We start from the raw sequence: 23,757 nt of genomic DNA on the forward strand, positions 1-23,757 counted from the left end.
TAGGGCTGCTCAACAACCACGACAACAACAAGTCTTGCTTTTGTACCCAAGGGGAAGAATGATAACAGCGTGTCTGGAGCCAGCCCCAAACCTCAGGGCAGGGCCAGACCCACAATCCTTGCTCTCAACAGCACAGTCCTGCCAATGACCAGGGTCACGCTCACTCCTTATTAAACAGCCTAACATTTACTCAGAAAACTTTATTGTATCAAAATCCCACCTTACAAAAGTGCAAAGGAGAGTTGCATTTGGCCCTGTGCCTGCCCTACAGAGGGAGAGCAGGGTCAGGACCAGCAGCCAGCACCCAACAGCAGAGTCAGACAGCTCTCAGCAAAATCCATTTTGTTCTTTGTTCCCACAGCGGCTGCAAGAGGGATTTGCCACCCCAAGATGTGGGTACAGGCTGGCGTGTGAGGAAACGTGCTGTGGGCAGCAGGAGCTCTGCCATGAGCAAATGCCATGGCCCGATGTCCCCAGAGGGCAGGACAGAAGCACCAGGACCCTGCCTCCTTCCCAGGTCAGCCCCAGGATACACTCCCACCTCCCACGAGTGACATCCCAGTGCAGTGCAGGAGAGGAACCAGCTCTCGAGCCTTTTTTTCAACATCCTCACCCCCTTTAAGAACTCTGCGTGTGGGATAAAACATTGTGGGTTAACCAGAAACCGTGCAAAGGGTAAGGTAAGGCACTGAGGGGGAATTCCTTCCCCACACCATCCTCTGGGACACTGCCAGGTGCCCTCCTGCTCCGTGCACAGTTCCCCAGTGTCCCTGGCTTTAGCCATTGCCAGTCAGGAGCCGGACCAGGATCCCCACCAGCAGGACAGCGATGGCAGCAGCAGCGGCCAGCACACGGCAGAGGATCACAGCCCTCCACGCCACAGGGGGAAGGACAGGGACAACCACGGGCTCCTCCTGTGTGGTGGTGAGCTCAGGCTGCCTCTCGCCCATCATGATGCTCTCCGGCAGGACTGTGGTGTCCCCGGTGTCCCCAGTGTCCCCGGTGTCCGTGTCCACGGAGGTGTAACCTGTGGGACAGAGAGCTCTGCAGGGAGGCTGGGCTGCCCAGCCAGGGGCTTCCAAGCTGATGCTGCACAGGCAGCTGTGACAGTCCTCAGGGTCCTGTCCCAAGGCTTGGGGACACTGGGACACACGGCTGCACGCTGTGTCTTGTACCCCATTACTCAGGAGAAGAGCCACAGGGCCAGCACCGAGCACTGGGCTCCTTCCAGCCATTTGAGCCTCCAGGACAGACATGGGTGCCATAATTGGGAAGGAAGGGAAAGGGTTGGGTGGAGAATTTGGGCTCCCTGCCTGGTGTCAGGCCCGGCTACATACCCACAGCAGATGTTTTGTTAGCAGCTGTGCCATTGGAGTTCACATCTTCTACTCGTTCTTTCATTCCAGCTCGGACTTGAGCCTAAAAACACAGGGAAGAGTTGCTCTTCTCAGGGCAGGAGTGTCCTGCCCAGCCCAAAAAACCCTCCACTCTCCCAAGACAAGCATTCTCAGTACCAAATTGCTCCTCTGCTACAAAAGGACAGACCCCAGTTCACTTCTGCAACCTCCTAGAGGGCTGTAGTGTTGTGCTGAAACAGGAGTTAACTCAGCACCTTTCAAGAATTACCAGAGAAAAGCACAATTCTCACCTCCTCTGCAGCTTTCCTCCAATCCATGCGGATGACAAAAGCCAAGAAGGAAAGGGCTTGCACGGAGATGCAAATGATCATCCCAACCCACAGACCTGCAGCAGCGGGAAGTTACTTCAGGGAGGGCTTGAGCAAAACCTGCCTTGGGCAGTCACTGCCAGAATGCCCAAGGACTTTAGCCCAAGAACTTCCAAGGAAACAACCCCTGGGGAAGCTGGGAGTAAGCCTGGATTTACTGGGACACACTCCACGCCCGCCCCAAACACAGCAGTGTGCAATCCAGCCCCACTGATCCAAAGGAAAGTCCAGGCACGAGTTCAGGGCTGATCCTTTGCTCAGCACAGCAAAGGGGGCACACGTACCCAACACGCCCATCCTGGCTGCAAACATCAGGGAGATGCCCACGGGGAAGCCGATGGTGTAATAGCCCACGGCGTTGGCGATGGCACCCAGCTTCTGCCTGCCCGTGCCCCGCAGCACCCCGCCACACGTCGCCTGGGGACAGGGGACACAGGGGTCACTGCTGGGTGGCTCCAGGGTGTGGCACAGCCCTGGGGGCAGGGAAAGCCACAGCACTGTCCCACCAAGACCAGAGGGAGCAAAGCCACGAGGTACAGGGCTCGTCTGCCAACAGACACCCAGCAGATCCCAAAGAGCTTCCCCAGGTGCCTCCCCCAGGACATGGCAGGAGGGAACGGGCCAGAATTACTGTCTGTGGAGTGTCCCAGTGTGCTGGGAGAAACTGGTATCTTTGAAGGCCCAGCTGCTCACTTGTGTTGCTTTGATAAACCAGTGAAAAGCTGGAGCCTTGGCCAGGGGAAAAGAGGAGGAAAAACTGGGGTGTCTGCAGCAATGCCCAGGGGCAGCCACAAGCAGAGGTGTCACAGGTAACACAAGCAGCTGCTTTGACAGTTTTTTCAGTTTGCTTCTCTGGATCATTTTACAGGTCCAAAGTGGGCTTGAGGCAGCTTTGCACTCCAAGCTGCAGAGAGGAACCACTCCACATGCTGGAATACTCACTGCTGTTGCATCCAGCAAGTGGAACGGACCAAAGATGAGCATCACCTTGGACACCAAGCTGACAATCTCCCTGTTGGGAAGATGGATGGACTGAGCAGGGGAAGCAGCACCACCTAATCCTTGGTTCAGCCACAAAGGCTGATTCCTGTTCCCTGATCCCAGCCTGCTACCACAGCAGTGTCCCAGTGGTAGAAGCAGCAGTGCTGCCCAGGGACACTGGGAAATGGGGAGGAATCTTTGAGAAACATTTGCCAGATGGAGGTTTATGACCTCTTATCTATCAGCAGCTTCTGGGGTACAAATGACACCCTCCTAGAAGGCAATAATACTTAAAGAAAGCTGTTAACCCACGTGTCATTGGTGAAGATGTATCCCACCACGTTCCTGAGGCTCCCCAGTAAGGCTGAAACCACCACAGCGAAAACTCCTGGAAGAAAAAGGAAAAGTCAAATTGCTTCAAGGGCAGCACATCCTGCTCCTGAGCCAGGCCCAGACCTCAGGGGCTCCATGTGGTGAGGACTGGACTTCACTGCCCTCAAATGATACTGCAGCAGGGGACAAGTCTGTTTTCCCCTCACTCTCCCCAGATAATCCCTCTACCCTCTGGAGTGTGAGGACAGAAGACTAAGCTGCGTTTTTAATTATCAAAGCCTTTGCACCAGGCTCATAACAGAAAAGATGAGTCAGGATCTTGTTGCCCAAAGGGTCCAAACAAGTGGGACTGGGTTCCTATGGGAGGGCCCTGGCCTTGGGGGAGGGAAACTGAACCATTTGCTGACAATTGCCCTTTATTCTGCTCTGCAGGACTGCACTGACCTGTGCACAGCAGTGCAGTGATGCACGAGGTCTTGGCTTGCTCCACATCCCCTGCTCCCAAGGCATTCCCCACTCTGACACTCGCAGCCACGCTGATGCCCAGAGGCACCTGAGAAGGAGACAGAGGAGGTGACAGCAGAGCTGCAGTGACAGCAGAGCCTGCAGTGACAGCAGAGCCTGCAGTGACAGCAGAGCCTGCAGTGACAGCAGAGCTGCAGTGACAGCAGAGCTGCAGTGACAGCAGAGCCTGCAGTGACAGCAGAGCCTGCAGTGACAGCAGAGCCTGCAGTGACAGCAGATCCTGCAGTGACAGCAGATCCTGCAGTGATTTTCTTCTTCCCCAGTGGGGAATTTGGGACAAACTGGCATTGCTGCAATGGAGGGATTTTCCATCTGCAGCACCCCCTGGATGTGCAGGCTTGAGAGGCATCACCTGCTTCCCACCTCAGCACTGATCCACAGTTTTGGGGTTCCTCTCAGGCTCTTTGGGGTTTCACACCCCCAGCCCTTACCATGTACGCGACACAGGCGAGCTCGTAGATGACAGATTGTGCACCCAGCTCCACCACACTGATCAGCCCTGGAAAAGATTTGCCACCTCCTTCGTTGGCTGAAAAGGAGGCATCTATCCCCATGGAAGAGATGGGGACACCTGCAGTGTCCTGCAGGCCCAGCCCTGCGGGTGAGGAGGCTGCTGCTGGCAGGGGGGCTCTGGGGACACCAGGAACCAGAGGGAAATGAGGATTTGGACTCACCAGCCAAGAAGCTCCCAATCTCAAAGGTCCACCACTCAATACACATCATGACCATGCCAGGCACTGCCAGCCAGATGAAGGAGCCCCAGTCCACGAGGCACTCCCTGCTCCAGCCTGACAGGAGGAGGTGAGGCAGGATGAACATTTGTCACCCATCTGCTCCCCTAAAGGGGAGCCACATCCACTCTCTTAGGACAACCCCCCCTGCAGCTCACGGGACATCAGCCCAGGATTGCTGCATTCCTGAGACAGGATATTCAACAGGAATGCATTTGGAGCTACAGTAAAGGCCTTGAGGACACGGCTACAGCATGTTCCCACTGTGAGGGGGTGGCAATCCCTTTGTCACGGGCTGGTGACAATGCCAAATTCCCAGGGCCAGACACTGAAGGTATTCTGAAGGACTAAGATAGAACAGTACCTCCCCAGGTCTTCACATGGATCTTCTTCCACCACATGTAAAGGACGAGGAGGATGACCTGGGTGTACTGAGAAACCATGTTAGCCCAGGCAGAGCCCCTGGGGAGAGAGACAGGCAGGTTACAAGGGACATCCTTGTCCACCTCCTCAGCCACAGCAGGACAGACCTGAGGGCACCCACAGCAACCTCGCTACAGATATGGGCCAGACCCCTCCATCCTCAGCTTTGCAGATTGGGGGCTGGCAGAACTGGGCACCCAGAGAACCCCCTCATGCCCTGAGCAAGCCCCTGCACCCAGGGAGAGACTGTCACCAGCCCTGCTCACACTTACACCATGCCCAGCTTCAGAGCATAGAGGAGGAAGGCGTTCATGGCCGCATTGAGGATGTTGGCTGCAATCCCTGTCACCACTTGAGGCATAATGATCTCCTGGAAGTCAAGGAGGAACTTTGGAATTTGCTTCCCCAAAATGCAGCCCAAGCCCCATCCAGTGAACACAGGGGAGACCTCCAGCAACCCCCAAGGAGAAGGCCAAGAAGGGAGCTCAGGTTCCAGGTGAGGCTGGGCTTTTTGAGACATGCAGGGGGTGACAGGCAGAGCTCAGGAGCTGGTGCAGCCCATAAAACACAGAGTTGGGAAGCAGGAAATGGAGCCAGCTAAGAGTGGTTGCCATGAGTTCAGCCAGGGCTGGCTCATCACACATTCCTCAGCCCAGCCCTCCCCAGAACAGGGTGAACTGAGATCCCCCAAGTCTATCCATGTTCCTGGGAATACTTTTATTCCATGGCCAGAAGCTGGCTAATTATACAATACCTGACTCAGTAAATATCTTGTCAGCAGCTGGTACAGAAACGCCGCCTGCAAAAGTCAGGATTCAGTTCATCACCACACCATGGCTCAACAGCCAAGTGACCACTGAACACTGCCAGATCAGCCCCCCTCCACCTTCTTTTAAAACCCCTGTGCTCCAGCTGAAACACTGCCAGCACCCAAAACCAAGAGTGACAGAAAGCACATCCCATTCCCGCTGGGAAGACAGATCAGTCTCCAAATGGGAAATCTCCAATGCTTCCTCACCAGTGTGGGAAAGCCTGGAAAGCCTGGAAGAAAGGATAAACTTCCAGGGCCTTATCCCACAGAGGTACTGCTCCCTGCCTCAGAGGAGTCAGAGCCCAGCAGCTGTGAGTGTGGGAACAGCTCCAGCCTTTATCTCAGGGCTAAGAGTGAGCCTGGGGGCTCTGGTTCCAATGTCCATCACAAGTTATGTGACCACAGCAAAAGCCTTTGCACAGGAAGATGAGGAGCCCCTGCTGGCTGGTCCAGCAGCTGCTGGGCTGTGCACATCTGGTAAGGCACAAGGCCAAGGGGCACGTTGTAAAACCTTAAACCTGCCCTGTGAGCCACACAGCAAAGGCCTCCCTCCTTTCCCTGGCGTTACTAAGGTACACAGAGCTTCTAACAGCTCCAGCAGAGACTTACAGGAAGTGCTGGAATAAAGATCATCACGTAGAGCTGAGTTAACCTGGAAAGAGAGTTGTTTCCCCAGTTAATGATACAGCAAAGCAAGAGCCAAGCCAAACAGCACTGCACTCGAGCTCCAGAGAGCCTTGATTTCAACACTCCATGGCAAACGCCTGATCCAGAAGGGCTGGATCTCACCCCTGACCTGGAGACCTCGGGGTTCTGTCGGATGAGCAGGAGGATCCTCTCGGTGTTGATGAAGAGGGCCCAGCAAGGGAAGCAGAACAGCAGCAGGATGAGGATGCCCCGCTGCAGGATGGTGCCCACCTGCTTCAGGTTCTTGCTGCCATAGGTCTGGGTCAGGAGAGAGGGTCAAGGTGGGCATCACAGGGAGCCAAAGGGGCTGGGAAAACGCTCAGGGCAACGACAGGACAATTAAACTCCTTTCTCATAGCCTGCAGCTGCAAATACCAGGCTGGTTGGGTGTCACCTGCAGATTGCAAATCCTTTGGCACCCAGGCATGACCCAGGGCTCCTTGGGGAGGGAGCAGGCTCCAGCCAGAGTGTTTGCAACCCTGCTGTGTCTGGCACCTTCCAGGCCCTGCCCTTTGTGCCCAGAGACACCAGCAGCAAACACCTCCAGGTACAGGAGAGGGGGAGCTGTACTGACCTGGGTCATCAGCGTGTCACATGCTGAGGCCAAGCCAGAACCGATGGAGATGCCTGTCACGTTGATAACCTGGAGGAGAGACAGGGGAACCTGGCCCACAGCACTGCCTCCCTCCCAGCTGGGTGGAGAGACAGCTCTGCTAAGTTTTTGGGCAGTTTTCCAGTCCTTCTCTGTTTCTCAGAATAACACAGTCTCGTCAGCTAAATAGTGGGGGAAAGGATCTTCTAGCAAGGGGTGAGGATCTAAAGAACCACAACCAACAGTGCTGCTCTGGCTACATGCCCAGGTCTGGTGGGTTCAGGGAGCTGGCCAGAGGCTCTCGGGTGCTGGCCTTGCACTGGCACAGCCACTGACTGCTCAGCTCCCCTCTCCTGCCTGTGCTCAGGGCTGAAAAAAAAGAACAGGGCCCTCACCTATACATTCCTACAGGCCTGTTTTTTTTAGTTCTTTTTTTTGGTGGCAGGTAATTCATGTGCTTTAAATCCAAGGGGAATTGGAGCAATACGTACGGACACAGCCAGGGTCACAGCGTCCAGCTCGGCCTTCCCCAGGTGGCCACAGAAGATGGAGCTGACCACGCTGATCAGGAACCCCAGCAGCTGGGCAAAGAACTGGGACGAGAAGAGAGGGAGATGGTGAGATGAGGACCTGTTAGGGCTTGTGGAACACCACCCCTCCCCCAGGAGATGGACTATGAACACTCAGGTTTCCTCATGTTTCTGGCCATGCCTCGAGACCAGGGTTCTGCTGAGGTCCTGGAACCCATCCCTACTTGCCAACACTGCTGGGCAGAGGAGGCAGCTCCAGGACTCAAGCAGGCTCTCAGTAGCTTTGTCTTTCAAAGCCAACATCTACCTGCCCTGCGGTGTTTTGGTGTTACACAGCCAATCTGCCAGATGACCCCATTTAAGAGAGGCTTAAGGGCTTCACTAGAAATCCTCTTTCCCAGGATGAAGGCTGCATAGAGAAGGGAAAATAAAACATCCCAGTGCTTTCCCACATTTGCGTGCATCTGTGGAAAACCATCCTCCAAAACCACAACATCCTCTGCTCCTGGAGAGACACCAAGGCCAGTCTGCGTGTTCCTTGCCAGCAGTGTGGAACAATGCTGCAGCAGAGATTGCACTCCAAACTCATTTTCCCATGGCAGGAGGATGTCCCCCTCACAGGCAGCCAGGGCACACAGTCATGGCACAGCTCGAAACAGATGGCAGCAGTCAGGGACATTTATACCCACTGAGGGGTGGGCACAGCTGCAAACCTTGCCCAGGAGCTCTTCATGCTCCTTCCCACACAGCAGCTGGCAAGACGAGAGCCCAGAGCTGCTGCAAGACCAGCTCTGAGGGGTCAGAGGAAGAGCAGAACGATCCCTTCTCCTCTGCAGACCTCCCACTGCTGTCTGCAGATGCAGTGCTGCTGCCAGGCCCAGGCATGTTCGACCTAGTTCTGTGAGTAATGCCCACAGGAGGGATCTGTACCTCCAGCATCATCCCAGCACAGCGTTTATCATGAAATGATCACTAAACAGCAGCTGTAGGTTTGGGGTTGAGGTGTTTGTGCACACGGAGGAGCAGGCTGTGCTGCAGGCAGGACGGTTGAGGGGACTGAGAGGGCTTGATGTGTCCAGCTACAGAAACTGAAACTAGTCTAGACTTCCTCTGCTGATTGAACACAGCAGGTCAGGGATTTGATGTCAGGGAGGGTGCCTCTGAGAAGTTTAACAGCTGGTACCTTCTTACCAGATATAGCAGAACACTAAAGCACAAAATTTCACACACAAGTGATTAAGACCAAGGCTGTGGTGCGTGGTTCCCCTTGGCAGAAGCCTCTGCAAAATTTGCTCAGCACTGTCTGTGCCAAACACCAAAGGTGCATTTCCTTCCAGAGGGTCCAGACAAATGGCAAGCGGCCGTTCCAGTCCAGGGAGGATTTCAGGACAGGGAGTCACAGGGCACCCAGAGCCCGCAGGAAGGGCCCTCTATGCACCTGGCACTGAGCAGAGTGACTCACTTGTCACCCAAGGGCTGAGTGGCAGTGCCAGGGCTCAGGCCTGGTTTCACAGAGCACTTTAACAGCTTAGTCCCCCTCCCCGAGCCCACCGCTGCTCTTCCACAGCCGTGCTGCAGGGAGGCAGGGACCACGCCGGGCAGCAGCGAGAGCGCCTGGGGCAAAGAATCAGGATCCGAGCGCCAGCCCAGGCATGGAGAGTGGCGGAGGGACCGCGCTGTGGCCCCGGCGCGGGTGGGAGGCACACCCCCGGCCGCAGAGCCGTGCCCGGAGGCTGAAGGCAGCCGAAACCCTGCAGCACGGCACCAGCAGGGCCGGAGATCTCCTTCCCCGGCATCCCGGAGCGCCCGGGGAGCGCTGCCCGCCTGCGGACAATCCCCGTCCCGGCAACGCGCTCCCGCACCACCGGCGGGAAGGCATCGTGTCCCCTGCGTGTCCCCGTGTCCCTCCCGGTCTCACCCCGCCCAGGGTCTCACCACGGGCCCCGCCAGCCGGGCCAGCTCGCAGCACTCCTGCCGTGCGCCCGCGGGCAGGAGGCGCCGGGCGCCCCGCAGGCACCGCGCTGCCGCCATCGCCGCCGCTGCCGCCCGCGCCACCTCCGCCCGCCTTATGGGCACGGCACGGCACGGCCGCCTCCGCCCCCGGGGCCCCGGGCTGTGGGCGGGGCGGAACGGAACGGAACGGAACGGAACGGAACGGCTCGGCACGGCACGGCACGGCACGGCACCGCACGGCTCGGCACGGCACGGGCAGCTCCGTGCTCCGGGTCAGGGCTGGACGCTCCGCCGGACGGGAGCGGGACCCTCCCGGCCGCGTGTGGGCAGCCGGGCATTCCCCGCCCACCGGCGATGGCCAGAGGCCGCCGAGGGGTTTTTTGGGGAGTTGGGGATCCCCTGTTGGTGGTTTGGGGATCTGCTGTGCAAAGAGCAGGGGATCCCCCTGTTTGTTCACCCACATCTGGAGCTCTCCTGCTCGTCGGCTCTGGGACGGGGATCCCCTGAGGAGATACCTGTTGATCAGGGGGTCACCAGAGGTCCGGACACCCCCAGGTGCTGATTATGGACTGGAGAACTCCTTGTGGGACGATGGTTTAGGACCCCTAGGTGCTGTCTGTGGGGTGGGTTCCCTAACACAGGGGCTGTGAAAGGCAGGAACGGGACATCCGAGCAAAGGAGTGTCCCCTCTGCCATCAGCGTCATGGAAACAGGGGAGAGCAGCCGGCTCTGGGCAGGCTCCCTTTCTCCTCCATCCTCTCTCATTCAGGGATTGCCACCCAGCAGTGGTGGCAGCTGGCAGGGTGAGGAGGTTGGGATGGTTGTGTTGCCCAGCACCTGGCAAGAAGGAGATTTGGTTTGGGTCAGAGGCTGGGTTGTTACAGGAGTGAAATTTTACCTAAGTGCAGGTACTCGTAACCAAATAGCTGTAACCAAGCCTATTGCTAAGGCACGGAAAATTACAGTGGATAGTAGGTCTCGGTTTTCCAGCTGTTTAAATGCTGCCCCGGTGCCTTATAGCTGTGGTGTCACCAGCCTGAAATGTAATGTCTTGTTAATGTTTCACTAATCTCCTCCTCTCTTCAAATATGATGTGACATCATGAAATATCGCAGAGTACTAGTGGTGAGTCACGGTCATTCTGATTTTATGTGCCCTGATGAAATCAGGGTATTTCCGGACAAAAGAGTTCTCCTCTCAATGATTTTTCCCTCCTCCCCTGTGGCCGGTGGGTGCAGGATGGTGCAGCAGGGGCAGCTCTGAAGAAACAGAAATGGTTATGGGAAAAGGTGATAACTGGCTGGTGGTGTGACTGTCACCAGCCTGGCGGCGAGATGGCCCGAGGGTTCCTGCCGTGCTCTTATCTCCCGTGGAGGCAGAGGGGAAATGATAAGGCTCAGATGGTGCTATTCATGGTCCTAAACGAGCAGTGCAAGTGTGAGTCCCTTTGAAGTTTACCGGTGACCCTGCTGAGATCAATACCCTGGGCTGGTGAAGAGCAGGGAGAGAAAACCTGGCGAAAAAGGACTTTGAAAATAAGAAGGCCCATTTTTACTAGCTTGGGGAGAAAAGTTCTCTCCCAGTCCCAGGAGCCGGGTCCTGGACTAGCCCCCAGAGGGCCAAATACACACAGAAGGGCTATGATTGAAATGTCTTTCCTTGTGTTTTGCTGGTATTGTTTGAAATCAACTCTGGTTGCTTTCAGAAGCGATGTTTTGAGTTTCTGTGGTTACACGTGGATCCCAGTCCTGCTGGAAAGTGGCAGAACGGGCACCCCAGGACCTGGCTGGGTGAGCAGGGGTGCCCTGAGGCCTCCCCCATCACTGGCACAACAGACCTGGCACTGCCTCTGCCTGTGTGACAGGGACAAGGACCTTGCCAGCCGCCCGGTGGGATTGAGCAGGACCCACAGACAATGAGGGGGGTCAAAGGTACCACCAGCCGCCCTCAGCAATCCGGCTATTTAGAGGATTGCAACACCAGCTGGAGGAATTTGAAGGGTCAAATTCCATGCTGTTGTTTCAGACCTCCGGTGGATTCTCAGCAGCATTTTGGGAGTCTGATACCTTAGCACAGACCTGTTTAAAGGAGTTAATGTGTGACCAGCCACAATCCAGCCAGAGCAGGCAGGCAGTCTGCCCTGCTGGAGCTGGTTTGGGCTGCTGGAACTCTGTGCAGTTCTCTGCGATGCTGATGAGACTCCAGAAGACAAAAAATAACCTGAGAGAAGGATTGCAGTTGACTTGCATCATGTGCAGAGCAGAATTAGCCCTTGTTTTCCCTGCAGATTCCAGCAGGATGGCTGCCCTGGGCTTTCTCTGGATATGGATATCCATAATCTGAAACACAACAAGCATCTTGCTGCTAAAATACACCCCACAAATGTACTCGTGATTAAGAGCTGCTCCAAAAGGAGAAGGCCACAATGGATCTATGTCAAACACTGAACTGTTTGAAGTGGGTCCCTTTTCTTTAACAGACCTTGCTGCTGGCTGATGTCCACAATACTGTGGAAAATCCACTGCCCTCGGTGCAACGTGGAGTCCAGAATACAGCTGAATTAAAAACTGAAGAGCCTTTTGCAATCCAATTATTTTTTATGTACGTGTCGTGCCATAGGATCAGATGATCAGTGCCATCAGCGGATACTTCAGGGTAACTCGGCAGTTTAAGTGCCACATCCAGGCGTTTTTTGAACACTTTCATGGATGATGACTGCAGCACCACCCTGGGCAGCCTCTTCCAGGGCTCGGCCACCCTTTTGGTGAAGAATCTTTCCCAAACACCCAACCTGTTGCAGCTCGAGGCCGTTTCCTCTTGTCCCATCGCTCTGTACCTGGGAGGACAGACTGACCCACGCCTGGCTACAATCTCAGGGAGTTGTGGAGCGCCACAAGGTCCCTTTGAGCCTCTTTTTCTCCCTGCAGAGCTCTCCCCGCTCCCTCCCCGGTGCCGGTCGCGGTCCCCTCTTGCCGTGCGAGGTGTCCCCGGCAGATGGCACCGGAGCCCCGCGGGTCCGCGGCCCCTCCAGGCGCTCCCGCAGCACCGGGAGGGAGCGGGGAGGGGGACACGGATTCCCTTTTTCCAGCCCTTCGTGTCTCGGGCTCCTTCACCCGAGCACTTTCAACCCTGCCTCCTTCCCTCAGTGTTTGTATTTTTCAAGACCCTAATGAGCACCGGGTGTCTGTTAAACACCCAGGGAAATCCCAGAGCGTGCCAAACCATTTGCCAAATATACGCCAAGTATTTGGCAAATACTTTGGGGAAAAAAAACCTTGCTAAATACTTCAGTGAAAAATATAGTGTGTACTATTAAAAAAACCCCCCATATTTATAAAAAATAAATAGGAGTTAGAAAAATGCAGATAGGCACTGGCTCTGTATGGACAAGAAAGTGCTTATTAAAAACCTTGGGATGCTGTCCTGACTCTTTAATTCCAGTGTCTCAAGCTGGTTGTCAAATGGGCATCCTGAACTGTGATTCTGCTGCAGAACCAGCACCTGGACAAACACTCATCCACCTCATTTCTAGTGCTCTCATGGTGTAACTTCAGTTCAGTCACACCTCACCTTGTGATTTTTTTTCATTAAGAACAGTTGTTTCCTCATTTTATTTTATTGTTCCTTAAGAGAGAACTGCTTTTGACTTGTTCTGTATTTCAGAGCATCTTCCTCCTGCTTTGTTCACTAAAAGCAGGGCCAGACATATTAACTGCAGCCATAAATATTATTTTTACAGCAGAATATTTATCTTGATGCATGGATTGGTTGAGTTCAGGGTTGCAGACTTAAAAAACAGCTTCCCTGCCCTGAAGAACCCAGATACTTAATTAAGTCAGATAAGGCAGGACAAATAAAAAACAAGACAAAACTTCTCCTGCTTTGAACCACCTCTAGGGAGCAGGTCTTGGCAAGAGAAAAGAGAGATTGTAAAGCTGTAATAATAATAGTAATGATAATTAATTGTATTTATAAAGCATCCCCTAATGGCTCTGGATGCTATACAACGATTTTAAATACAATTGAAAACAACAGCAGTAAGGAGAAGCCAAATAAGGAAGGGTTGTAAAAACGAAGGTGTTTATTGCAGTAGATAGTAAGATTTCAGTGTGCTGTTTTGGGGCTTGTCTGCAGCATGGATACACGGACATCAGTCGGGAGCAGCTGAGGATCCTGCAGTGAATTCTGCAGGCTTGCAGATTGCAGGCTTTGATTACAAAGAGCAAATACATTTTACAGCCTGGTTTGCATGTCACTGTCTTTTCTTTATTTCCTTTCTGTATCCCAGCCAGCCAGACGGTGTAACTCAATGCAGCCCAATTTATGTTTATGCTTCTGGACTGGCTTTCAGGTTTTTCTGCCTGCATTTGATAGGGGTAAATATGAATTTATGTTCGATTTTGGAAACAAAGAAGGGAACAAATCCGTGGGATTTGGGGAGGTTTGATCAACCCTCATGGGGCCAGCGGGAAGCCACAGAATGGTTGGGTTGGAAGGCACCTTATGGAAGGAGTCCTGGGAGCAGTGGCTGAGGGAATTTGGGATGTTTAGCCTGGAGAAAAGGAGGCTCAGGGGGGACCTTATCACTTCTCTTATCAGCCTTCCACTCCCTGAAAGGAGGTTGTAGGCAGATAAGGGTCAGCCTCTTCTCCCAGGCAACAGCAACACGACAAGACCACGGTCTTAAACTGCACCAGGTGAGGTTTAGACTAGACATTAGGAAGAAGTTCTTCACAGAAAAAAAAGCGATTTGGCACTGGAATGGGCTGCCCAGAGAGGCGGTGGAGTCACCACCCCTGGGGGTGTTTAAGGAAAGGCTGGATGCGGCACTCAGCGCCACGGTCTGGGTGACAAGGCGGTGTTCTGTCATAACTCCTGACCTCAAAGGTCTTTTGTCACCCTAGCTGAGGTCTGTGTGATCCTGTGTGGAAGGCTGGCAGACCTTCCACTGGAGCAGGCTGCTCAGAGCCACATCCAGCCCGGCCTTGGACACTCGTGGGACGGGGCGCCCACAGCTCCTCCGAGCAAGTTGCGCCAGCGCCTCGCCCTCTCAGGGAAGAACTCCTCCCCAACACCCCACCCATCGGTGTGCGGTACATCGGTGTGCGGTATCGGTGTGCGGTACCTCGGTGTGCGGTACATCGGTGTGCGGTATCGGTGTGCGGTACCTCGGTGTGCGGTATCGGTGTGCGGTACATCGGTGTGCGGTACATCGGTGTGCGGTACATCGGTGTGCGGTATCGGTGTGCGGTACCTCGGTGTGCAGTATCGGTGTGCGGTATCGGTGTGCGGTACATCAGCCCGTGCCCCGCTCCGTGCCCGGGCTGGGCCGGGGCGGCTCTGAGGGCGCGGGGGGGGCCGGGCCGGGGCGGCGCTGCCCGAGGCGGGGGCGGGCGCGGGGCCGCGCGGCGCGGCAGCGCCCCCTGGCGGGGCGGGGCGGGGCGTGCGCGGCTGGCGGGCGCGGAGCGGAGCGGGAGCGGAGCGGGCGCGCAGCGGGAGCGGAGCGGGATGGCGGGCGCGCTCACCGACGTGCTGGGAGAGGTGCTGGTGGGCGCCGACGGAGAGGAGGTGGCCGTGTCGTTGCTGGCCGCCCGCGGGGTCTCTCTGGTGGGGCTCTACTTCGGCTGCAGCCTCGGCGGCCCCTGCGCGCAGCTCGGCGCCAGCCTGGCCGCCTTCTACGGGCGCTTCAGGGGGGAGGCGGCGGCGGCCGGCGGGCAGCGCCTCGAGATCGTCTTCGTGTCGGCGGAGCAGGAGCAGCAGCAGTGGCAGGAGGCGGTGCGGGCCATGCCCTGGCTGGCGCTGCCCTTCGCCGACAAGCACCGCAAGGTGAGACCCGCGGCCGGGCGGGGGGCGCGCCCCGGGCTTTGTCTGGGGGCCGCGGGGCTCGGCCTTTCCAGAAAGTTCCCGGGGGAGCCGGGGAAGCGGCGGGGAGGTGGCGGCTGCTGTCCCGCGGGGCGACGCGGTCTCGCCCGGCTCCTGCGGGGCCTGGGAGCCCCGCGGGAGGGGAGCCCTGGGCTGGGCATCGCGGTGTGTGCGGGCGGCCGGAGCCGCCGGGCCCCGCAGAGCAGCGGGGCTGCAGGTGAGGCGTGAGGGGAGCAGCTCCTCCGAGCCCCCACACGGGCACGGCGGCGCTCAGGTGGGCGCCCGAGGAAACCAGACCTTGGCGTGGGCAGCGGACACGGTGCCCGTGGGCTCCTGCGTGGGTTTGGGCACGGAAAGGAGCCGTGGCCTCTGCCGGCCGTGGGAGGACACGCGGTGGTTGAGGAGCGAGTGAGCCCGGCTCGGCTGGGAGCTGCTGGCGAAGCTGCCCTGCCAGTTTGTGGGATGGGGTTTGTTCCTCTCGTTCGGTGTGCTCGATGCTGTACAAGTTACAGCTTCTCATCCGTAGAGTTCAATCTGAAAGATAATGGGTAGAAAGCACGCTGAGACCCAGACGGGGCAGGCTGTGAGGAAAAGGAAGGCACAGGCTGAACCTCCACTTCCCAACGAACTTGCAACGCTTAAAAGAAAAAAAAAATCCTCTTTACAAATCTAATCTCTGGAAGCAATTGAGTAAGAATTGAAAAGGTGGTGCCCCACAGTGCTGTTTCTAACCATCGTTCTGGCTGGTGGCTGAGGCAGCGGTGTGGAAGCAGCGGGCAGACTCAGGCTCAGCTTTGGTTGGGATTGGGATAACGCTGGTACCTGCAGGGCTGGGGGTGCTGAGCCCCCTCCGGCATCCCCTGTGCCTGGACACTGCAAGGCTGTGTTGGGAAAAGAGGGATGACATCTTCAGGATGTGTCTCTGAGCCCTGTTCTGTTCCTTAGGTAAAGGAATTGTTTAAGGAAAAGTTGGCTGTTGTCTGGCAGCGCCGTGTGATGTCTCTGCTGCTGAGAAGAGATGTAGCTTTGAAACACGGATTTGTCTTTTTTTTTCCGCTCGTTTGCTACCGTTTTTTGTCACTAAGCCCGCAGTTCTGCAAAACCCCTCACGTATTTAATGCTGTGCACCTGGATGATAATGCTGCCCAAGGCCCCCAGTTTGCCCCTTTGAAGTCCAGACACTTCTAACTGGGAGCTCACCCAAGTGCTCGGGATCTGAGCAGTTCCATTAACCAGGGGAGCTGCAACAGAAGCTTCATCCTTCAGAGAAACTACAATTTAACTCAGGTTTCTTTTAAACCAAACCCTCTTCCTACAGGGATGTAAAAACACTGTGGTTCCAATTAGTAGCTGACCATTTCCCTACAGAACATTTCAGATTATTTAGATGGTGGGACTTCTGCTTGCCATATTTGCTTTAAAAATTCCACTGCAATGTAGTTAAATGGTTGGGAAATCGTAGAAGTGGAAGGTGGCATTAATTTTACATGCTGGCCAATGCTTCCATCTATTAGATTGCACGAAAACATGAAATAAAAAGATTATGGGGTCTTAAACTCTTATTCCAAGAAGCCCTGAGTTAAATTCAGGATTATTTTTGTGTGGAGTGTAAAGTAATTGAAGCTCATGCTGTATATTTTCAAAACTAAGCAGATGTGATGTGGCTTTGGAGGAAGCTTAATCTACGGATAACAGAGAACCTATTTGTAAGTTGTAAGGGCAATTATGTCAGGATATCAGATTTCTAAACAGGAGATTTATAACCTGTAGCTCAGGCAGTTAGAAGTTTCCTTGTGTAATAGGCTGATTTTTTAAATAGTCGGGTTAATGACCTGACTCCCCAGAAAAGCACAAACTTTCTATTTTTCAAAAACATGCCAGCGAGAGCTGGGGATGTCGAGCATATGTTCAGTACCTCACGGGCTTAATTTGTTTTAAAACAAAAGCATTAGAGGAATGTAGGCAGTGCTTTTGAGTTATGGTTCCTTTGCACTAAGGGATACTCCTAAACCCCAGCGAATTATGTAGATTTATGGGAAGAAAGGGACATTATAGATGCAGGGTAGAGACAGCAAGAGAGGTGGGAACACTGAGAGCTCTGTCCCTGAGCTCTCAGCTCCCCATCCATGCAGATTAAAGAGCTTGTTTGGGAGCAGATCTGCCCAGCAGCATTGAATGTGGGTGATGCTCAGGCTCAAAGACCTCCAGAAGTCCTTTCTGGCCAACTCTTCCCATTGTAGGTTGGTTACTTTATCTACTGAGGCCATGAAAGCTTTGTGGAAAGATGATGTCTTCCTATCCTATATAAAAACATCACTTTTGTTGCTCAGTGTTATTGAAAAACACGACTTTTAAGGTCTGCCTATCATTGTCCTTCTCTGGTGTACTCTGCATTTTTCTACATCTCTCCTTCTTCCAAACCCTGGGCACCAGGCATTGACAGATCTTAAAACCCAGGCTCCTTTCTGGGTTTGCAGTAAAATTCCCACAGTCCTAAAAGTAAATTAGCATCTTACTCTGATGGTTATTGGGGGAAGTGGATGGAATTGTCAAAGCAAACAGCCACTCTTCATTGCATGCCTCGGTAACTCAATAATGCCGGGGTGCAGTTACCAGGGACAACCAGTTCAATTGGAGTAACTTCAGCACGCAGCAATTTCTGCCTCCAAACCAGTAATAAAAGAAAGCAGTACAAGTCAGCAAACATCTGGCCGTGGGGAAAGCCTTTGATTAATGAGGAGGATGGCATTATGCCTCCGTCTGAGCCGCAGCCAGACCCATTATTGGGTGGGTTTTTTTCAAGGGTAAAACCAGAACACGCCAAATGGGATTGGAAAGCCTTTAACTCGTGGTGCACGTCCCTCAGTTGAGTTGTTCAGCCCCGGGTTTGGGCAGCCAAGGTAGCTTTTGGTGATAGATTTGTTTTCTGATAGTGCCTGGCATGGGTGAGCAGAGCAATGGGGAGAAGAGGTTGCTCTGTGTCTTTGTTTCAGTTGTGATTTTGGTTTAACATCACCTCGTTGTTGTCTGTTTGCACAGACATCTGCTCGAGTTCTGGAGGGTTGATTTAATAACAGCTTTAATTCCTTTGATTCAGCCCCCATCTGCCCACATGCCCTGATGTCCCCCAGCACCCACAGTGAGGTATCTCCCTTCCTGCTGTTGGAAGGATCCCAGACTTCTCCTGGTGAGCTCCACACCATCCCTGCCTCAGAGTCTGCCTGCACTTGGGGTGAATTTGGGGGCTTTTCAAGGCCTTATGGCACACAGGCTGTTGGAGGAGTGCTGTCCTGCTGTGGGACATCTTGGCCTCTCTGCTAAAAAATTATAAACCATATTCTCCATTGAGTAGATCCTCTCACATAGTTCCACATAGGAGTGGGAGCAAGTAGAGTTGGGTGCTGGAGGAGAAAAAGCTCTACACTGAGAGAGCAGCAGTTTATCTTTCGCTGTTGTTTATTTGCCTTTGCTTTTGTTTTTACTTGTTGCTTTCTTGGCCCAGTTGTCTTCCTCATTCCTTCTTCTTTTTAATCTTGAATTCTCTCCCAACGCTTCCTTGGTGCATCCACACAGTGCCGCAGTGGCGTTGGGGCTGTGCTTTGCCTCTTTTGTGTGTTGTGTTTTTCTGCTGTGTTTATGCATCTGGTTGAGTGTTGTACAGATTCTTCTTGGGAAGGCTGAGATGCTTCTGTTCTGGATTTAAATAAATGCAAAACATGTTGGTTGTTTTTCTGTGATTATTCAGTCAAGTATCTGAAAACAATTTGGAGGATCTCCCTTTGCTCACGCTGGTAAATTCCCTTTGGTTGGGACAGAGTGTTTTCCCTTTATCTGAAAAGATCATCTGCCATGGGAGCCTCTCCCAATAAGACACCAGGTACTAATTTTGTAGGTAGACTTTATACAAGAAGTGGTGGAGAGAAGATAGAAATGTCATTAAATTGGACTGTCCACATTTTTTTTTTGTGTAGGAAAAATCTTCAAACCCTTGATTACAGCTTAAGGTAAACCCTGATTTTCAGGGACTCTGAACTTTTCTGTTTGAAACTGCCATCTGCTGAGATCTGGGAGGCAAGTGGTCAGCACAGATGTGGGATTTGTCTTACAGAAGATTTTGTAAATCACTTGAAGCAGCTTTTGAATTTCATCATATAAAAATATCTAAGTAATTACTTTCAGCTGTATTCCTGACTTCATATTTCTGGGGTGGGAATGTATATGAAATCTTCAGCTTATGGAGCTGCAGATTTGAAAAATATGGTCTTTTCATGACATCAGGCTATTGAGTAAGAAGCAAGGCATTAGCAGCACCAACTGATTCTTTGTTTGCTTTGAAACTTTGTTGGTTCTGAAATGTAAGAATGGGAGATGTATGAAGGGAGCAGAGGGAAGCCTGTGTGCTGTTTTTCATTGTGGCATCTTAATCCAGATGTTGAAATGAAAACGTTCGTTTAAAAATGCACGGTTGACAATTTCATTCGTTACTCTCAGGTTGCAGGACCGAGCAAAGGAACTTTACTTTGTAAAGTAATCAGTGCGTAGTTCTTCTCCAAAAATGCATTCTTTAGAGGCTGAACACGTAACAGCTTTACAAAAGAAAGTGCAGAACAATGGAGCGTTTTTCCCTGTGATTTTTGAGACGTTCAACAGTGAACTCCAATTATGACTGAGGAATAAGCTATTCAGTATTTCCACATTGTGCAGATGACATCGAAGCCAAAACATTTTGACTTCTTCTTCTTGTTGTTGATGCCTTTTTTCCAGATTATTTCTGTGTGTATTTTACACAGCTTTGCAGTCACCCTCCATACAATTAGCAGTCCTCTCTCATGCCAAGACCCTAATCCTTCTGTGAAATCCCCATAAGCGTCAGTAGGCTGCAAGTCTGGGGACTGTGTCCTGGTCCTGCAAGAGCTGCAAAAACACCACTGACGTCTGTGGAGGTTGGATTTTGCCCCATATCCAAACTGTTGCCTGCCTGAGCGCTTTCCCTGGGGGAAAATTAGTATTTTAAAAGTCTTGCTGACGTGTAGTCTGCTGTGGTGTTTATTACATCCTTCAGTGGGTAATTACCCACGTTTTAGGACCTGCTCTGAAAGTCCTTGGGCATCTTTCCATTATCAAATCCTCCTGGCTCCAGGGTGGGGACAAGCAGGATCACAGGATCACAGGATTGGTTCTTGAACAGGGCTCTGTACACATCCCAAAAACTGACATCAGGTTTGTGTGGCCTTTGGATGGTGGCTTCTTCAAGTGCTTCAATAACATTTCAGTTTGAAATGCAGTAGCTGTCTCCTTGTTCAGTACTCAGTTATTTTGTATTGTTGCCCACAGGTATTGCCTAGTACCAGAAAGTTTGGGTGATATTTGTGGTGATATTTGTGGTGACATTGCTGGCAGGTTCAGGTTTTGAAAGAGTCCAGGATGGTTTGGAGTTTTTTGATCCTTTCTCATGGACAATCTTTTAGTGTTTGAAAGCAGCACTTAGTGGGGTGAGTGTGTGGGACTGGGGTAAGGTTTCACTTCTGAATTGCATCTGGGTAGAGCTCTCTGTTTTGCATTCCTGTTTTTTTCAGCCAAGCTCCCAGCATGGAAGTTGGGGCATGGTTTTAATCTAAGTCAAATCAGAAAATATTGCAGTTTTTGGTGACCACACCACGGGAATTCTTGTCCCAACCCTCCTCCCCAGCAATCCACATTCATCATAGTGATTGCCTCCTCCTTATTGCTAGAGTTTGATGTGAAATGTAGGGATCTAGGGAAACTAAGAGGACATACGAGGCTGTGGTACAGCAGACTGAACTCTGAATTCAGCAAAACAAATTTGAGCAGCATTTGCCAGAGCATTTGTTTGATGAGAAGCTCATTGGTGTGTGTGGATTGCTTCCTCCTCCTTCCCCTCCCCATTTTTTTTATCAGAGAAACAAGTTCCAAGCAAAATATTCCAAAGTGATATTTAATTACTCTTTAAAATGCAACTATTTGTCTTATCAGCCATGTGGATTTCTATTTGCTGCTTTGATTTGACAGTTAGTAGTTTGTAATTTTTGAAAAGCTTACACGCTCCAGGAATCTGTGATTTTTATGCTTTTGAAAGTCGAGATGTTGAATTAACTGCAGCTTTGAACTATTCACGGATAATTTCAGGCCCCCCGCTTTCAGCAAATAACAAGCTGACTCCTGAGCTTTCAGGCTGGGTTGAATACTGAATAATCACGACTTTATAGCTGCGTGTGCTCTCTAAACTGGTTCCATGGCACATCACAGCGTAATGCACGATAGGTTTGAAATGTTTTTGTAGACAGATCACTTTGTGCCATCTCCAGATAATAACGGCTGGGGAGGAGGGAGCACTGCCAGCCTGGGGAGGGTGCTTGGATTCATTACAGCTCGGGCTTTGAGCACATTAATTCCTCTCTGTTCTTGAGGTGGGAGCCCAGATGGAGGACTTGGGGGTGTTGTGGGGAGAGGGTTTTCTCCAGCACTGCCTTGATGTCCCTCCACAGAGCAGTTTCCTTTGTGCTGGCTGGAACTGCTGCTTCTCAGCTGATGCTCTGTAGGCAAAAAACCACAATCAGAATTAAATCTGTAAGTTGTAAATTAAAGACAAGGTCAATGGAGAAACTGAGTGGGATGAGTTGACAAGTAAGCAGATAGACCTGTAAATTCTCTCGTGGGAAAGTGAATTATGTGAGTATTTCAGATTACGACATGAGTGCCTTGTCTCATAGCCGATCACGTTTTCATCTCAGTTTTCCAAGGAAAATGCAGTGTCTTATTGATTTGGCAGAGAGTACACACAACTAATGGCAGGGTGGAACTAAAAAGATGTAGGAATGTTGTCTGCATAGTGTCACGTCTGTCTTTCAGCACTGTGAACAATTGCAACCAACAATTAATATGTAAAGAATTTGCAGCCTTTGTTTAGGGTGAGTGAGTGACTGCTCAGTTGCATCAGGGCGGCAGCTGAGCAGCTGCAGTCTGATCAAACCCACTCTGGAGCTCAGCAAGCCCCTCTGGCCTAAAAACAAAGGGATGGGAGCCCTCAACGAGGCACAGGGAGGGCAGTGTGAGGGTGCAGGGTCCCTGCCTGTGTGGGGAGAGCCCAAACACCACAAACCATCTGGTTCCTAAAGGATGCGTTCCTAGTGATAGCTGTGGACACCAGGAATGGTGCACGGGAGGGGAGCAAACCCCACAGCTGAAGGTTTGTGATGAGGGAGGCAGCAGGGATACCCTGGGACAATTCTTGGATTTATCTCCAGGCAGACAAGGCGCTGTGGCAGCAGAGTGGTGTGAGACATTCATTGCTGCGTGGTTTTTGCAGCATTGGAATCTGTCCTGTCCAGCCAAGAAAAGAAGCTCCAGGGTCCTCCAGCAACGTTTTGTCTGTCTTTGCAACTGTGGCTAAATCCAGCCTGACTTTAAAATATTTTAATGGAGAAAAGGTGCAAAAGTCCCTGTTTAAAATGAATTTGGCAAGAGTAACCAGATTTTAGTTACATGTTTGAGGTATGAAAAATAGCTGTGTGCTGAGACCCCAGGGAGTGGGTGGCAGCTGGCACAAAGGGTCAGATCCCACCAGGAGAGATCTCAGCAACGCTGGGCTTTGACAGTTGAAAAGGGAACATTATTTTACATTTCAGGGCAAGGATTTTAAAATCTGTGTGAGAATTAAGTAACGTTTGCAGAAGAGAGTATAAGGCGACTGAAACAAATTGCAACTGCATGAGCAGCCGGAGAGAGAAATTCTAGTTCTCCCTCGTTCCCAAGAGATTCCCACTGGAGAGATGAAGTCATAGCTATGACTTCATTAGTGTTAGCTCAGGATGCTGACAAATGAGCCCGTTTGGTTTGTGTCAAGCTGAAGGAAACACTGCTCAGGCTCTCTCTGCATGCCCTGACAGTCACTGCCCTTGCCACGATGATGGCAGAACTGGGCACTGCTTCCCCAGCCAAGCTGCTCCAGCTCAGCATTTGCTTTTGAACTGCCACTGCTTCATCCTCGGTTCCAGCTCTGGCTGGCTTTGATAAATCCAGCTGGGCAGAAGGAACAGCCCAGGGATGGGCGAGCAGCAGCCTTGGAGTAGCCAAACATCTCCACCAGTGCCCGAGCCTGTGCCTGGCGTGGGGAGTGTTAATGGGACCCAGCAGTTCCAGCCTGGCTTCCAGAGCAAAGAGAGGGATGTAGGATCTCACTCTCATAACTCTCAGCATTGCTGCAGGAGTCCCTTCTGGAAAAAGTGTGAAATTTATTGTAATACACACTGAGGATCTTATGGTGGATCTGAGCTGCTAAATCCTCTAAACCTGAGCCTGCAACTTCATTGACAGGGCCTCTCACTTCACTCAGCTCCAAGCTTATGGTTTCACTGCTCCAATATTTTTCCATACATGGAAGCATTCCTGCCCCAGCCTGGGCTAATCCTGACATGCCACTGCATCTGGATGTTAGCTCATTTCTCGCAGCTGACACTGTGCAAAGGCAGATGTCTGAACTTAGTTTTGTTTAAATAGATGTAATTCAGCCAGCAAAAGTCTTACTCCATAGGTGAGCGTGGGGGAAAAAAAAAGAAAGGAAAATAGTTTTTTCCATTTTATGA

At 52.4% G+C, this 23,757-nt stretch overlaps 2 protein-coding genes across 2 annotated transcripts in view; one reads left to right on the forward strand and one right to left on the reverse strand.

The window, feature by feature from the left end:
- Positions 1-165: 165 nt before the first annotated feature.
- LOC134553289 (multidrug and toxin extrusion protein 2-like) lies at positions 166-9,432 on the reverse strand. The gene is made up of 17 exons (XM_063402777.1): positions 9,275-9,432; positions 7,301-7,402; positions 6,792-6,860; positions 6,327-6,475; positions 6,140-6,182; positions 5,474-5,518; positions 4,992-5,089; positions 4,661-4,758; positions 4,240-4,353; positions 3,997-4,064; positions 3,485-3,593; positions 3,020-3,095; positions 2,669-2,738; positions 2,011-2,143; positions 1,649-1,743; positions 1,338-1,419; positions 166-1,027 (listed from the first exon to the last, which is right to left on the reverse strand). The coding sequence occupies exons 1-17, from the start codon at positions 9,368-9,370 to the stop codon at positions 777-779; spliced, it is 1,698 nt and encodes a 565-aa protein (XP_063258847.1). The 5' UTR covers positions 9,371-9,432; the 3' UTR covers positions 166-776.
- Positions 9,433-14,710: 5,278 nt separating this feature from the next.
- The window catches only part of NXN (nucleoredoxin), a 46,869-nt gene continuing 37,822 nt past the window's right edge, over positions 14,711-23,757 (forward strand). Inside the window, exon 1 of the mRNA XM_063402778.1 lies at positions 14,711-15,118. Within this exon, the coding sequence (XP_063258848.1) occupies positions 14,801-15,118 (318 nt within the window). The 5' untranslated portion in view covers positions 14,711-14,800. The remainder of the gene's footprint in view (positions 15,119-23,757) is intronic.

This window comes from Prinia subflava, chromosome 8 (assembly GCF_021018805.1).
Source record: "Prinia subflava isolate CZ2003 ecotype Zambia chromosome 8, Cam_Psub_1.2, whole genome shotgun sequence".
NCBI lineage: Eukaryota > Metazoa > Chordata > Aves > Passeriformes > Cisticolidae > Prinia > Prinia subflava.